The sequence below is a fragment of the Heterodontus francisci genome, chromosome 6 (assembly GCF_036365525.1).
Source record: "Heterodontus francisci isolate sHetFra1 chromosome 6, sHetFra1.hap1, whole genome shotgun sequence".
Taxonomy (NCBI): domain Eukaryota; kingdom Metazoa; phylum Chordata; class Chondrichthyes; order Heterodontiformes; family Heterodontidae; genus Heterodontus; species Heterodontus francisci.
The window spans coordinates 98,572,605-98,585,779 of record NC_090376.1 but is presented as its reverse complement, the minus strand read 5'-3'; the positions used below and the strand labels follow the sequence as shown (position 1 = coordinate 98,585,779).

General features: G+C 43.4%; 1 protein-coding gene across 1 annotated transcript in view; it reads right to left on the bottom strand.

Moving 5' to 3' along the window:
- LOC137371466 (protein diaphanous homolog 3-like) overlaps positions 1-13,175 on the bottom strand; it is a 908,603-nt gene that overhangs the window by 253,413 nt on the left and 642,015 nt on the right. The window contains exon 22 of the mRNA XM_068034108.1: positions 10,466-10,595. Coding sequence (XP_067890209.1) covers positions 10,466-10,595 — 130 coding nt within the window. The remainder of the gene's footprint in view (positions 1-10,465; positions 10,596-13,175) is intronic.

Sequence of the window (13,175 nt, the reverse complement as noted above, 5' to 3'; positions counted from 1 at the left end):
GCCCCCGAGCTAACTGAAGCCGCTTCCGCGCTCTCTCTTCGGATTCTTTCTGGAATATTCTTTCTCTCTCTTCTCTCTCTCGTTCCTTCTCCTGTCTTTCTTTCTCCCTCTCCTGCCTCTCTCTCTCTTTCTTTCCTCTAATTCAAGTTTCCTTTGTTCCAATTGTAATTTTGCTAGCAGCACCCTCTCTGTGTCCGTTTCTAACCCTGCTTCTTCAGATTCAAGGGTAAATTGGTTGGCCGCTAGCCTTAGGAGTTCGGACTTGCAAGCGTTGCCACATACAGTGATCCCACACAGCTCAGCCATTTTCCTCAACTCCTCCTTAGACAGTGCTTTTAACTTATCCCAAGTTATTTCACCCTAGCTTGGAGATCTACTTGTTTCAGTTGCCGACATGTTAGTATTCAATCACACACAACCACAAGAAAACCTGTATGAATCTTGCTCTTTTTTTGTTTGGGAACAATTTGGCTTCCCACTCCCAATTTCTCTCGTTCATCTGCAGGTAAAATCTCAGATGACCCCCCAAATTTCTGTTACGACCAGTTGTGAAAGGTGTCTAGGGGTCCCTTTCAGTCTTCACCTGGTCTTATTGTAAAAGGATTTACTTTTTAAACACACTGTGTTGTGAGCTCCCCCTGGGTGAATCATTGTTCACCACTTTCCAATTATAAGGCAAAGAAATGAGCGCAACCAGGTTTTCTCAGGTTTAAAGAAGAAAAGTGAAATTTATTGAACCTTAAACTTAAACTCTAATTCGTTAACACCTACGGATTCACGCCGCGCTCCACGCTCACATTCATACACGATACGCACATGCAAATGGAGACAGAAAAGAGAAGAAAAATAAAGTAAAAAAGTTTGAGGCAATCTCTGAAGAAATGTTTTTACTGTGCTTCGAGCTCGCTGTAGTCCTTGATTGTAGGTAGTCTTGCTTTTCATTGGGGCCCAGTATTCTTCTTAAACCTTGTTCACTATAGGAGACTTTTCTCTCATGGGGTTCCTGTGTTTTCAATGGGTCTTCAGTTCCATGAGAAATTGATGGTAGCAGGCAAGAGAGAGATCTTTTCAGTTCAGGAGCAAACAGCTTTCTGAGTTGCCAACACTCTGTGGCAAGTTCAAATACAAACAGCCAGTTAGTTATATGACTAAACTGGCCCGACCAGGTTTTCTGTGTATTGGAGAAGCAGGGACTGGATCTTTTGTTCCAACACTGTCTGCTAGTATTCAAAAAAAGGTCTTTCCAGCGAGGGGCATGGCAATTCCTTGTGATAGGTCCTCTTTTCTTCCCAGCAGCAATTTTAAGTTTTAATGTTCATGTGGCGAAATAATGTGTGCCTCATTCTTGGCAGGTGGGGGCCTGCATGACAGAAGAAACTTCTTTAAGCCAGAGAGTGATCAGAATGTGGAACTCACTACCACAAGGTGTGGTTGAAGCAAATAGTATGGATACATTTAAGGGGAGGCTAGAGAAGCAGGTGGGGGAGAAGGGAATAGAGGGTGATGCTGATACAGTTAGATAAGGAAAGATGGGAGGAGGCTCCTGTGGAACATAAACACTGCATGGACAGGTTGGGCCAAATGGCCTGTTTCTGTGTTTTATATCCTATTTAATCCTATATACTTGAAAAGGAGAAAAATTGCAGGGCTATGGGGTGGGAACAAGGAAGTGGAACTAATCAACTAGCTCTTGCAAAAAATCAGCAAAGGCACAATGAGCCAAATAGTCTTCTTCGATGCTGTAAGGTTCTACGCATTCCTATTGTAGACATTTGTTTAAATAGCACCAATTGAAAATTAAACAGAGTACCGTAGCACAATTTATCCATGATACATTAAAATTTACTTCCAGTCTTCAATATGACATAATATCCTGGCATCATAGAGAACTTAACCTTTTATGATTATTTGGTGAGTTGTTGAACATGGATGTGTGACTGCCTCAGAAGCTGCAAATCACAATAAATGGAACCTGATTTTCTCATCACACCAATGCACGGACATTTGAGGGAAGTTTGTTGATTGATTTTGTTCTCTTTCTGTTTTCATTAATAATCTGACAGTGATCAAAAATGATTTTCTTTTTGCGAATGATATTACTTTCAACAGAGCAGTTAACTCCCAACTGAAAGATAAGGAACTAATGAATCAGTACCATCTAAAACTGATATAACTGGAGAATGGATGGACAAAGGTCTATCTTAACCTTTAACATCAAGACGTCCAGAATTGTCAAGAAAGAATGACCATGATGTTGCACACCAATCTACAATTTTTTTCCAGAAACCTAAGAGTTGATATTGTTGTATCAATATGTATAAACAAAAAAAAGGCTGTACTAAATGTCAGTGGCCCAGATTTACCTGTCTATTGGCTCCTCAAACTCTTTGTCACCAGAAAGCAGAACTCTAAGTGAAGAATTAGCTGTAACTTGCTAAACCAGGATTTTTGGAAGACACATTAGGCCACAGGAGAGTTTGCCAACACCTTCATGAGATTTTTCCGGGTCTTTCAGTGCCCTTAGAAATGACCAAATTCACATAGCATCTAGCATAATTACAATTGCCTCTGGATAAATCTTACTATTGTGCCATCCAATATAACCAAAAAGATTCTGTCAAGAAGGATGTGCATCATCCAGTCTTCGGATCTGAAAGACCCTAGAAATGAAAAGAAATCCTTCACAAAAAATGATCCTAATTATTGGAGGAAGATCACACTTTTTCAAATGCTCTGCATATTTAAGAAAAAAAAACACTGCAGCTCATACAGAATGTGCTCAGCAAGGAAACGCATACAAGTCATCCTGGAGGTGACATTTGAACTCACAATGCAGCAGCTATGAGCAGGTTAAACTATGAATTTACTGCAGCAGTCTGGAAAATGAAAAACCTTTTAATTCAATTCCTACAATATTGCTCTCACCCCTCCCCCTCGCTCCCAAAACCACAAGAGGCTTTTGTTCTCACCTTCCATCCCACGAGCCTCCGTATTCAACACATCATCCTCTGACATTTCCGCCACCTTCAGCGTGATGCTACCACCAATCACATCTTGCCCTCCCCTCCCCTTTCAGCTTTCCGAAGGGATCGTTTCCTCCGTGACGACCTGGTCCACTCCGTAATCACCCCAGCACCCCCTCCCATTTACATGGCACATTTTCATGCAAGCTCAGGAGATGCCTTGCCCTCCTGCCCTTTTACCACTTCTCTCCTCACCGTCCAAGGTCCCAAGAGATTTGCGTGTATTTCTTTCAATTTAGTATACTGTATTCGCTGCTTATAATGCATTGGGGAGACCCAACACAGATTGGGTGACTGTCTTGTGGAACACTTCCATTCAGTCTGCAAGCATGATCCTAAGCTACCGGTCGCCTGTCCTTTCAATTCTCCACCTTGCTCTACGCTGACCTTTCTGTCCTTGGCTTACTGCAGTGAAGTTCAACATAAGCTTGAAGAACAGCACCTCATCTTTCCATTAGGCACTTTACAGCCTTCCAGACTCAACGCTGAGCTTAACAATTTCAGACCATAATCGCTGCCCCCATTTTGTTTCCTTTTCTTTGCATGTTTTGGTTTTTCTATCGTTTTTGCCTTCAGAGAGCAGCACACCTGCTCTAGGCACATCTTCTGTTTTTCTTTCTTTTCTTGCCCCATTACCACTCCCTTTGGCCCGACACGACTAACTCTTTTGACGCAATCTCTTCCACCCTGTCACAGACCTTTTGTTCTTTTCCCCACCCTCCCCGACGTCGGGATTTTATCCGGGCGATGGAGGCCTCGACCGCAAGGAAAAGTGCCGTTGTGAACCCCGTATCGCCCCTTCTGTGGGAGGCCCACCGAATTAAATGCCAATTAGGCACTTAACAGGATAGCTGCGGGCCTTCCACGGGATCAAGGACCTTGGCGACGGAAGTCATGCCCTCTGAGAGCTGCCGGCCAGTAAGAATCCGGCAGTTCTTTAACTGAGCAGCACCACCGCGGAGGTGGTGGCTGCAGCCGGTGGGGCACCCACCTGAGGACCAGGAGTGTGCTGGAGCAGGCCACAGGTAGGTCAGGGTGGGAGGAGTCTCGTGGCTGGAGGTCGCAGGGAGGGGGTGTAGGGGATTCAGCAGCAATGGCAGGGAGGTGGCTCTCAGTGGGCCCCCCTTCCCGATGCCGGGTCCCTCGTTCAGGCACTAAGTGGCTTTTAACGCGGACCCCTACTCACCCCTCTGCCAACAAACAAGCAATCAACCTGCACTGTTTTCCTTGCTGTGCTTCCTGTGTGGTGACAGGCCTGCCCACCGCTCGGCTAATTGCGGCAGCAGTGGGATGAGGCCATTAGACATCATTGGACATTATTGCTCACTTAAGGGCCTCAACTGGCGGCAGGGCAGGAAGGCCATTCACAGGCCTTCCCGCTCTGGACTTAATTTTGGTGGAGGTGGGACCCCACCAGCATTCCACCTGATTACATGCTCTCCCTGCCTCCAAACCCAGTGCGGGGGGAGAGCATAAAATTCCCCACCCTCCTGTTCAACTGCTTAACACATATTACAGTTCTAATTTTTCCCAATTCTGATGAAAGGTCATAGACCTGAAATGCTCACTCTGTTTTTCTCTCCACAGATGCTACCATACCTGCTGAGTATTTTTAGCATCTGCAGTATTTTGCTTTTATCCTTGAATGTGTTGTTATCTCCCAAATCCATGCCCATCTTTCCCAGAACTCAAGTGTGAATCCTTCAAATCAGGTTTCCACCCCTACCACAGTACCGAAACGACTCTTACCAAAGTCATAAATGACATCCTTTGTGACTGACAAAGGACAGGTATCCCTCCTTGTCCTTCTGTACCTGTCTACAGCCTTTGATACAGTTAATTACACCATTCTCCTCCAATGCCTCTCTCCGGTCACCCAGCTGGGTAGGACTGCACTCGCCCGGTTCCATTCTTATCTAAATAACCATAGTGAGAAAATCACCTGTAATGACTTCTCTTCCCCCTTCCACACCATTACCTCTGGTGTCTTCCAAGAATCTATTCTTGGTCCCCTCCAAATTGTCATCCACATGCTGCCACTTGTTGTATCATCCAAAATTACAGCATCAGTTACCACATGCTTTATTTATTCATTCGTAGCATCGCTGGTCAGGCCAGCAATCATTGCCCATCCCTAATTGCCTTTGAGAAACAGGTGGTGAGTTGCCTTCTTTGTTGCAACTGTTTGTGTGGTGAAGGTACACCAATAGGGTTGTTAGGGAGGGTGTTCCAGGATTTTGATCTGTGACGATGAAGTAATGGAGATATAGTTCCAAGTCAGGATGGTGTGTGACTCATGGAGGAACTTGCATGTGGTGGTGCTCCTATGTGCCTGCTGCCCTTGTTCTTCTCGGTGGCAGAGGTCACAGGTTTGGAAGGTGCTGTTGAAGAAGCCTTGGCTAGCTGCTGGACTGCATCTTGTAGATGGTACATACTACAGCCACAGTGTGCCGGTGTGAAGGGAGTGAACGTTTAAGGTGGTGGATGTGGTGTCAATCAAGCGGGTTGCTTTTCATGAATAGAGTAGCGGTTCTTGAGTTCCCTCCGCGACACCCTGGTCCACTCCTCCATTACCCCCACCACCTCGTCCCCGTCCCATGGTACCTTCCCCTGCAATCGCAGGAGGTGTAATACCTGCCCATTTACCTCCTCTCTCCTCACTATCCCAGGCCCCAAACACTCCTTTCAGGTGAAGCAGCGATTTACTTGTACTTCTTTCAATGTAGTATACTGTATTCGCTGCTCACAATGTGGTCTCCTCTACATTGGGGAGACCAAACGCAGACTGGGTGACCGCTTTGCGGAACACTTTCGCTCAATCCGCAAGCAGGACCCTGAGCTTCCGGTTGCTTGCCATTTCAACACTCCCCCCTGCTCTCATGCTCACATCTCTGTCCTGGGCTGACTGCAGTGTTCCACTGAACATCAACGCAAGCTCGAGGAACAGCATCTCATTTTCCTATTAGGCACACTAAAGCCTGCCAGACTGAATGTTGAGTTCAATCATTTCTGAGCATGACGGGCCCCCCATTTTACTTTTATTTTTAGTTATTTTTTCTTTTTTACATTTTTTTCTTTTGTTCATTTCATTGTAGTTTGTTCATTTAGCTTACCCACTGTTTTTTCATGTTTGTACTTGCTGCTGTTCAATCTTCAGTTCGTTAACACCCTGTCTGTACTAATGCTTTGTCTTTCAACACACCATTAACATATTGTTTGCCTTTGCTCCATGACCTCTTGGTCAGCTATGTGGCCTTGTCCAATCTACACCTTCTCCTTTGTTATCTCTTGCCCCACCCCCGGCTCACTTGCTTATAACCTTTGACATTTCTAATATTTGCTAGTTCCGAAGAAGGGTCACTGACCCGAAACGTTAACTCTGCTTCTCTTTCCACAGATGCTGCCAGACCTGCTGAGTGGTTCCAGCATTTCTTGTTTTTATTTCAGATTTCCAGCATCCGCAGTATTTTGCTTTTATTTTAGAGGTTCTTGAGTGTTGTGGGAGCTGCACTCACCCAGACAAATGGAACGTATTCCATCACACTCCTGACTTGTGCCATGTCGATGGTAGAAAAACATGAGAGTATGTGGGTCAGTTACTTCACAGAATCATTACAGTACAGGAGGCCATTCAGCCCATTGTGTGCACACCGGCTCTCTGAAAAAGCAACACCCCCCCTCCCACCCCCAGTTCCATTCCCCTACCTTTGACCCATAATCCTGTACATTCTTCCTTTTCATATAACTGTTTAATTCCCTTTTGAATGCTTCAATTGAACCTGCCTCCACCAGGTTCTCAGGTAGCGCATTCCAGACCTCAACCACTCGCTGCGTGAAAAAGTTTTTCCTCATGTCGTTTTTGCTTCTCTCACCAAATACTTTAAATCTGAACCGTCTCATTCTCGATCCTTTCACGATTGGGAACAGTGTCTCTCCACTTGCAGCAGAATTCCCAGGCTCTGGCCTGCTCTTGTAACCACAGTATTTATGTTGCTGTCCAGTTAGATATCTGGTCAATGGTGACCCCAGGATGTTGGTGGGGGATTGAGTGATAGTAATGCCATTGAGGTGGGTAGATTCTCTCATTTCCTGGCACTTGTACAGCGTGAATGTTAATTACTACTTTTCAGCCCAAGCCTGAATGCTGTCCAGGTTGCACGGCTACAGATTCCTTCATTATCTGAGGAATTGCGAATGGAACTGTATACTGTGCAATCATCAGTGAACATCCCCACTTCCCTAACCCTATGATGGAAGGAAGGCCATTCATGAAGTAGCTGAAGATTGCTAGGCCTAAGGCACTGCCCTGAGAAACTCCTGCATTGATGTCCTGGGGCTGAGATGACTGACCTCCAACAATCACAAACATCTCCCTTTGTGCTTGGTAAAATTCCAAACAGTGGAGAGCTTTCCCACTCCTCGCCCCCCACTCACCCCCAATTCCCACTGAGTTCAATTTTACTAGGGTTCCTTGATGCCACACTCAGTCAAATGCTGCCTTGATGTTGAGGACATTCACAGATCACCTCTAAAATTCAACTCTTTTGGACCAAGGTTGTAATGAAGGCTGGATCTTAGCAGTCCTGGTAGAACCCCAAACAGCATCAGTGAGCAGGTTATTGATGAATAAGTGCGACTTGGAAGGTGTCGCCGACACTTCAATTATCACTTGCTGATGATCGACAGTAGACTGATGGGGCAACAGTTGGCTGGATTGGATTTATTCTGCTTTTTATTGACAGTGCATACCTGGGCAACTTTCCACATTGTTAGGTGGATGCCAGTTTTGTAGCTGTACCGGAACAGCTTGGCTCGGGGTGCGGCTTGTCCTGGAGCACTATTGGAGGGATGTTGTCAGGGCTAAAATCCTTTGCTGTATTCAGTGCCTTTTCAGCCATTTCTTGATATCACGTGGAGGGAATGGGATTGGCTGAACACTGGCATCTTTGATGTTGGGGACCTCAGGAGGAGGCTGAGATGGATCATCCACTTGGCAATTCTGGCTGAAGACGGTTGCAAATTCTTCAGCATTGTCTTTTGCACTCGTGTTGCGCTCCGTCATCATTGAGGATGGAGATGGTCACGGAGCCTCCTCCTTGCAGTAGTTGTTTGATTGTCCACCACCATTCATGACTGGATGTGGCAAGACTGTAGTGCTTTGATCGGCGTTGTGGGATCATTTAGCTCCATCAACAGTACGCTGTTTCTGCAGTTCAGTATTCATGTAATTCTGTGTTGTAGCTTCACCAAGTTGGCACCTTTTTGTTAGGTATGCCTGATGCTGCTCCTGGTATGCTCTCCTACACTCTTAAACCAGGATTGATCCTCTGGTTTGACAGTAATGGTGGAGTGAGGGATGTACTGGGCCATGAGGTTACAAATTGTGGTAGAAAACAATTCTGCTGTGGTGGCCCAGAGCACTGCATGGATGTGCAGTTTTGAGTTGCTAGATTTGTTCTGAATCTATCCCATTTAGCACAGTGGTAGTGCCACACAAGGCGGTGAAGGGATTTGATCTCCAGAGGACTGTGTGGTCGTCACTCCTATCAATACTGTCACGGATAGATGCATCTGTGACTGGTAGATTGGTGAGGACAAGGTGAAATAGATTTTTCCCTCTTGTTGGTTCTCTCACCACTTGCTACAGGCCCAGTCTAGCAGATATGTCCTTCAGAACTTAGCCTTGGCCCTTCATGATACTACTGAGCCATTCCCCACCCAGAGTACTTTCTGTGCCCTTGCTACCCTCACTGCTTCTTCCAAGTGGTGTTCAGCATGGAGGAGTGCTGAATCATCAGCTGAGGGAAGGTGGTGTGTTTTAATTAGCAAGAGATTTCTTTGCCAAGGTTTGATCTGATGCCAGGAGATTTCATGGGCCCAAAAACAATGTTGAGGACTCCCAGGGCCTTTCTCACCCGTCTGTATACCACTGTGCCACACCTCTGATGAGTCTGTCCTGCTGGAGGAGTCTGGGACATTTGCTGAAAGGTATGATTCTGTGAGAATGACTATGTGAGGCTGTTACTTGTCTAGTTTGTGGAACAGCCCTCCCAATTTTAGCACAAATCCCCAGATGTTGTTGAAGACGACTTTGCAGGGTCCACTGGGCTGGGTGTGCCTTTGTCATGTCCGGTACCTCGATTGATGAAGGGTGTTTTGCCTGCTTTTATTCTTATTCAACATTTTCATAGCAGTTTGGTACAATTGAGTGAGTTCTAGGCCATTTCAGAGACCAGTTAAGAGCCAACCACATTGCCGATGTACGCTGATGACGCTCAACTTTACCTCATCACCACTACTTCTTCTTCCTCCATTGTTTCTAAATTGTCAGATTGCTCGTCAGATATCCAGTACTGGATGAGCAGAAATTCCCTCCAACTAAATATTGGGAAGACTGAAGACATCGTACCATCGTTATGACCATCTATTTCCACTTCCGCAACATTGCCCAACTCTGCCTCTGCCCATTTGCTGCCGAAACCCTCATCTATGTCTTTGCCACCTCTAGACTTGACTATTGCAATGCACTCCTGGCCTGCCTCACATGTTCTAACATCCAGAAAATTCAGATCTTAAACTCTGCTGCCCATGTCCTAACTTGCATTAAATCCCATTCACCTATCACCCCGTCCTCACTGATCTACATTGTCTCTCAGTTATGCAGCACCTCAATTTAAAAATTCTGATCCTTATTTTAAAATCCCTCCACAGTCTTGTCTCCGCTTGTCTCTGTAATCTCCTCCAACCCCACAACCCTCTGAGATATCTATGTTCCTCTAATTCTGGTCTCTTGAGCGTCCCTGATTTTAATTGTTCCTCCATTGGCGGCTGTGCGTTTAGCTGCCAAGGCCCTAAGCTCTGGAATTTCCACCCTAAAATTCTGCTCATCTCTACCTCTCTTTCCTCCTTTGAGATCCTTCTTAAAACCTACCTCTTTGACCAAGGTTTTGGACATCTGCCCTAATATCTCCTTATGAGGCTCAGTATCAAATTTTGTTTCATCACTTTCGTTGCAGCATCTTGGGACAATTTATTACATTAATAGTGCCATATAAATTGCTCCCGTCTTGCACCCCATCACAGACCTTCCCTTTTGTTCTTTTGCCCACCCTATCCCCTTGTACTTGCTTAAAACCTAGTATATCTCTAACTTTTCCCAGTCCTGATGAAAGGTCATTGAGCTAAAACATTAACTGTTTCGCTCTCCACAGTTGCTGCTAGACTTGCTGAACATTTCCAGCATTTTCTGTTCTTATTATGAGTTGCTGTTGTTGTATTTCAATGCTTGGCAGAAGAGTATACAACAAACTGCTATTACACATATTTTAATAGCCACGAAGCACTTCATAATTTTAAAAAAACTACAATTTGAAACATATGTTCCATCATTTAGTTGATGACATTATTTAAGTGCTATTGAAATGTATAATATCGACATGTACCTTTGCTAGCTTTGTCCACATTTTGCAGATGATCTGTAAACTTCAAAAGATCTGGATGCTTCTCCTCACAAATTTGTGCCAGGAAATGTAGAAATGTGGTTTTTTGATCTGCTGATTTGGTATCGTTCAGCTGAGCAACATAAAAAGCAAAACGTTCATTTTGATTTAAGAATATTTCAATCATGTGACATTTAGTTTTCTTTAATAAATCATTTTCATCAAGCTAACATTTTTGTGTTTACATTCTTTAAATCAGTTATTTTTGAGGAAGGCAATAAGAGGAGATTCATGACTTCAGGTTAATTTTTGGTGTTAGAATTCAACAGCCTTTAGTTTTCCTACCAGTTAGATTTTTAATTCAGATGTCAGAACTACAGTCATGACGTTTTGGGTTTCATGCACTCAGCAATTACTAGAACGAATTTTAGGATTACACTTTCTGCTGGATTTTTGTTGTTACAGTACATATTTCTACTACAACAAACAATAATTTAACCAATATAAAACACACACAATATTCTCTCTGTGTGATTGTGTTTCCCATGTACATCAAGACTGAAACTATGCAAAAATTATTTGTTGACAATTGTGCATTAATTAGACATATATTCTGAGTTTATGGCACTAGCACCTAGAAAGAAGACTAGCTTTAAATAGAAAAGGCAACACACATTTAATTCAAACACTCATTTCATCCCAGCTACTATATTCATTCACCATGGTATAACTACCTGGTTCTACAGCTTTACAAACCTTTTCACCCAGCTTCCACAATGTGAAAAACAAAGGAAGACTTATATTGATATAGCACCTTATACAGGATGCCCCAAAGCATTTTTCAGTCAATGAAGTACTTTTGAAGCGTAATCACGGTTGTAATGGCAGCAGCCAATTTGCTACATCAAGGACCCACAAACAGCAATGAGATAATGACCAGATAATCTGTTTTATGTGTTGATTGAGGGATAAATATTGGCAAGTCACAGGGAAGAACTCCCCCTCTCTATTTTGAATAGTGCATGGGACCTTTTAACATCCACCTGAGAGGAAAGTAGGACCTTGACTTGATGTTTCGTCCAAAAGATGGCACTTCAAACAGTGCAGGCCTCCCTTATTGCACTGTCGTGTCAGTCGAGATTTTGTGCTCAAGTCTCTTAACTGGGACTTAAATCTTTTGACTCAGAGGCAATATGCTAGTACTGAATAACTATTTAGCAGTCCATTTGCATTCTGTTCCATGACATCTTTGTCATTTAATCTCTCCGCCCCCCCTCCATCCTATCACAGACCTTCCCTCTTGTTCTTCTTCCCCCTTCCCTCCTTTCACTTGCTCAGAGACTGTTACATTTCTAACTTTGCGTTCTCATTTCAGAGTTCCAGCATTCACAGTATTTTCCTCTTATTTAAGCATATAACATAGTTTATATGAAAAACAAAGTTCATCCCTCAAACAAATCACAAAGTCTAACAGTTATGCATTGTTTATCTTCTCATTATGTCAACATGGACATGCAAACAAGTATTTACGAACGCACAGTTCAAAATATCAGGATTTATTCGCATGAGACAAGGTTCTGAGAGGAAGAGACAATGAATTTTGTTATTAGGATAAATAAACCTTCACACTGTTGATATTTTTAAGATATATATGCCCCTGAGTCATCTTAGTATGAAATCTAATTTTGCTAAACTATACATAATTCAATGATAACCCAATGAATTGCAAACAATGAGTCATCAAACTATCATGATTTAAGCTTTTTCCCTTTAAATGTAATGAATTAAGCTTTTTCTTTTTTTGCTGTTCAGCAGCAGATTTCATAGTACCACAATTCAGTCAAAATTCAGGCATAGTTATAAAATTTGCTATTTTACTTCCAAGTTATCAAACAGGAATTACAAAAGACCTGTGTCAGTTAAAATAAAAATACATTGATAATCATGGATGCATAGATATTCAAAAACAAGAAGAAATCTACAATTCCTGTACTCCACTGACACAATATATCTAAACTTTACATATTTCTGTTTTTGGTTGACTTGGAAAAGAAGTTGAGCTGAGCTAAATATCTTATCTCATTTCTATGGGAGGCAAGGAGGCTGCTAAGCAGAAGCCTGGCACTTCCCAAGGGCTGAAATATAATTGGAGGGTGCATTGTTTCTTGAGTACATCCAGCATTTTTCTCAAGAGTTGTTCTTCAGAGGCTTGGAAGCATGTTTGAAGCCTGTCCAGAACTGGCAGCTGGTCCTAGAGTTCTGAATATTAAAGGTGTGTTAGTGACTGGGTCGGTGAGAGGAGGGAGGGTGGGGGGGCGTTGGCGGTGGTCATGTAGGGAAGGGAGAAAGGTAACTGGTTGGCACAATGGATTAGAAACTCATCCTTTGATTTCTAGGACCCAGCCTCAAATCCACTCAAAGTGCTCTGAACAAAGCTTTCCATCTTTATCATCTGTAAGGTTTATAACACACTCTAGTGTAGAAACTGGTCTTTTGGTCCAGCTAGACTGCACTGAAGCTTTCCTTCGTATGAACTCTTACTCTAATCCCACTATCGTGCTTAATTCCTATGTCCTTTAATATATAAAATCATAGAATGGTTACAACACAGGAGGCCATTCAGCCCATGCTGGCTCTCTGCAAGAGCAAATTAACTATGTTAGTCCTGTGTAAAATAGTTTATTGAATCTGCTTCAACAAAAGCTAAAGCTTT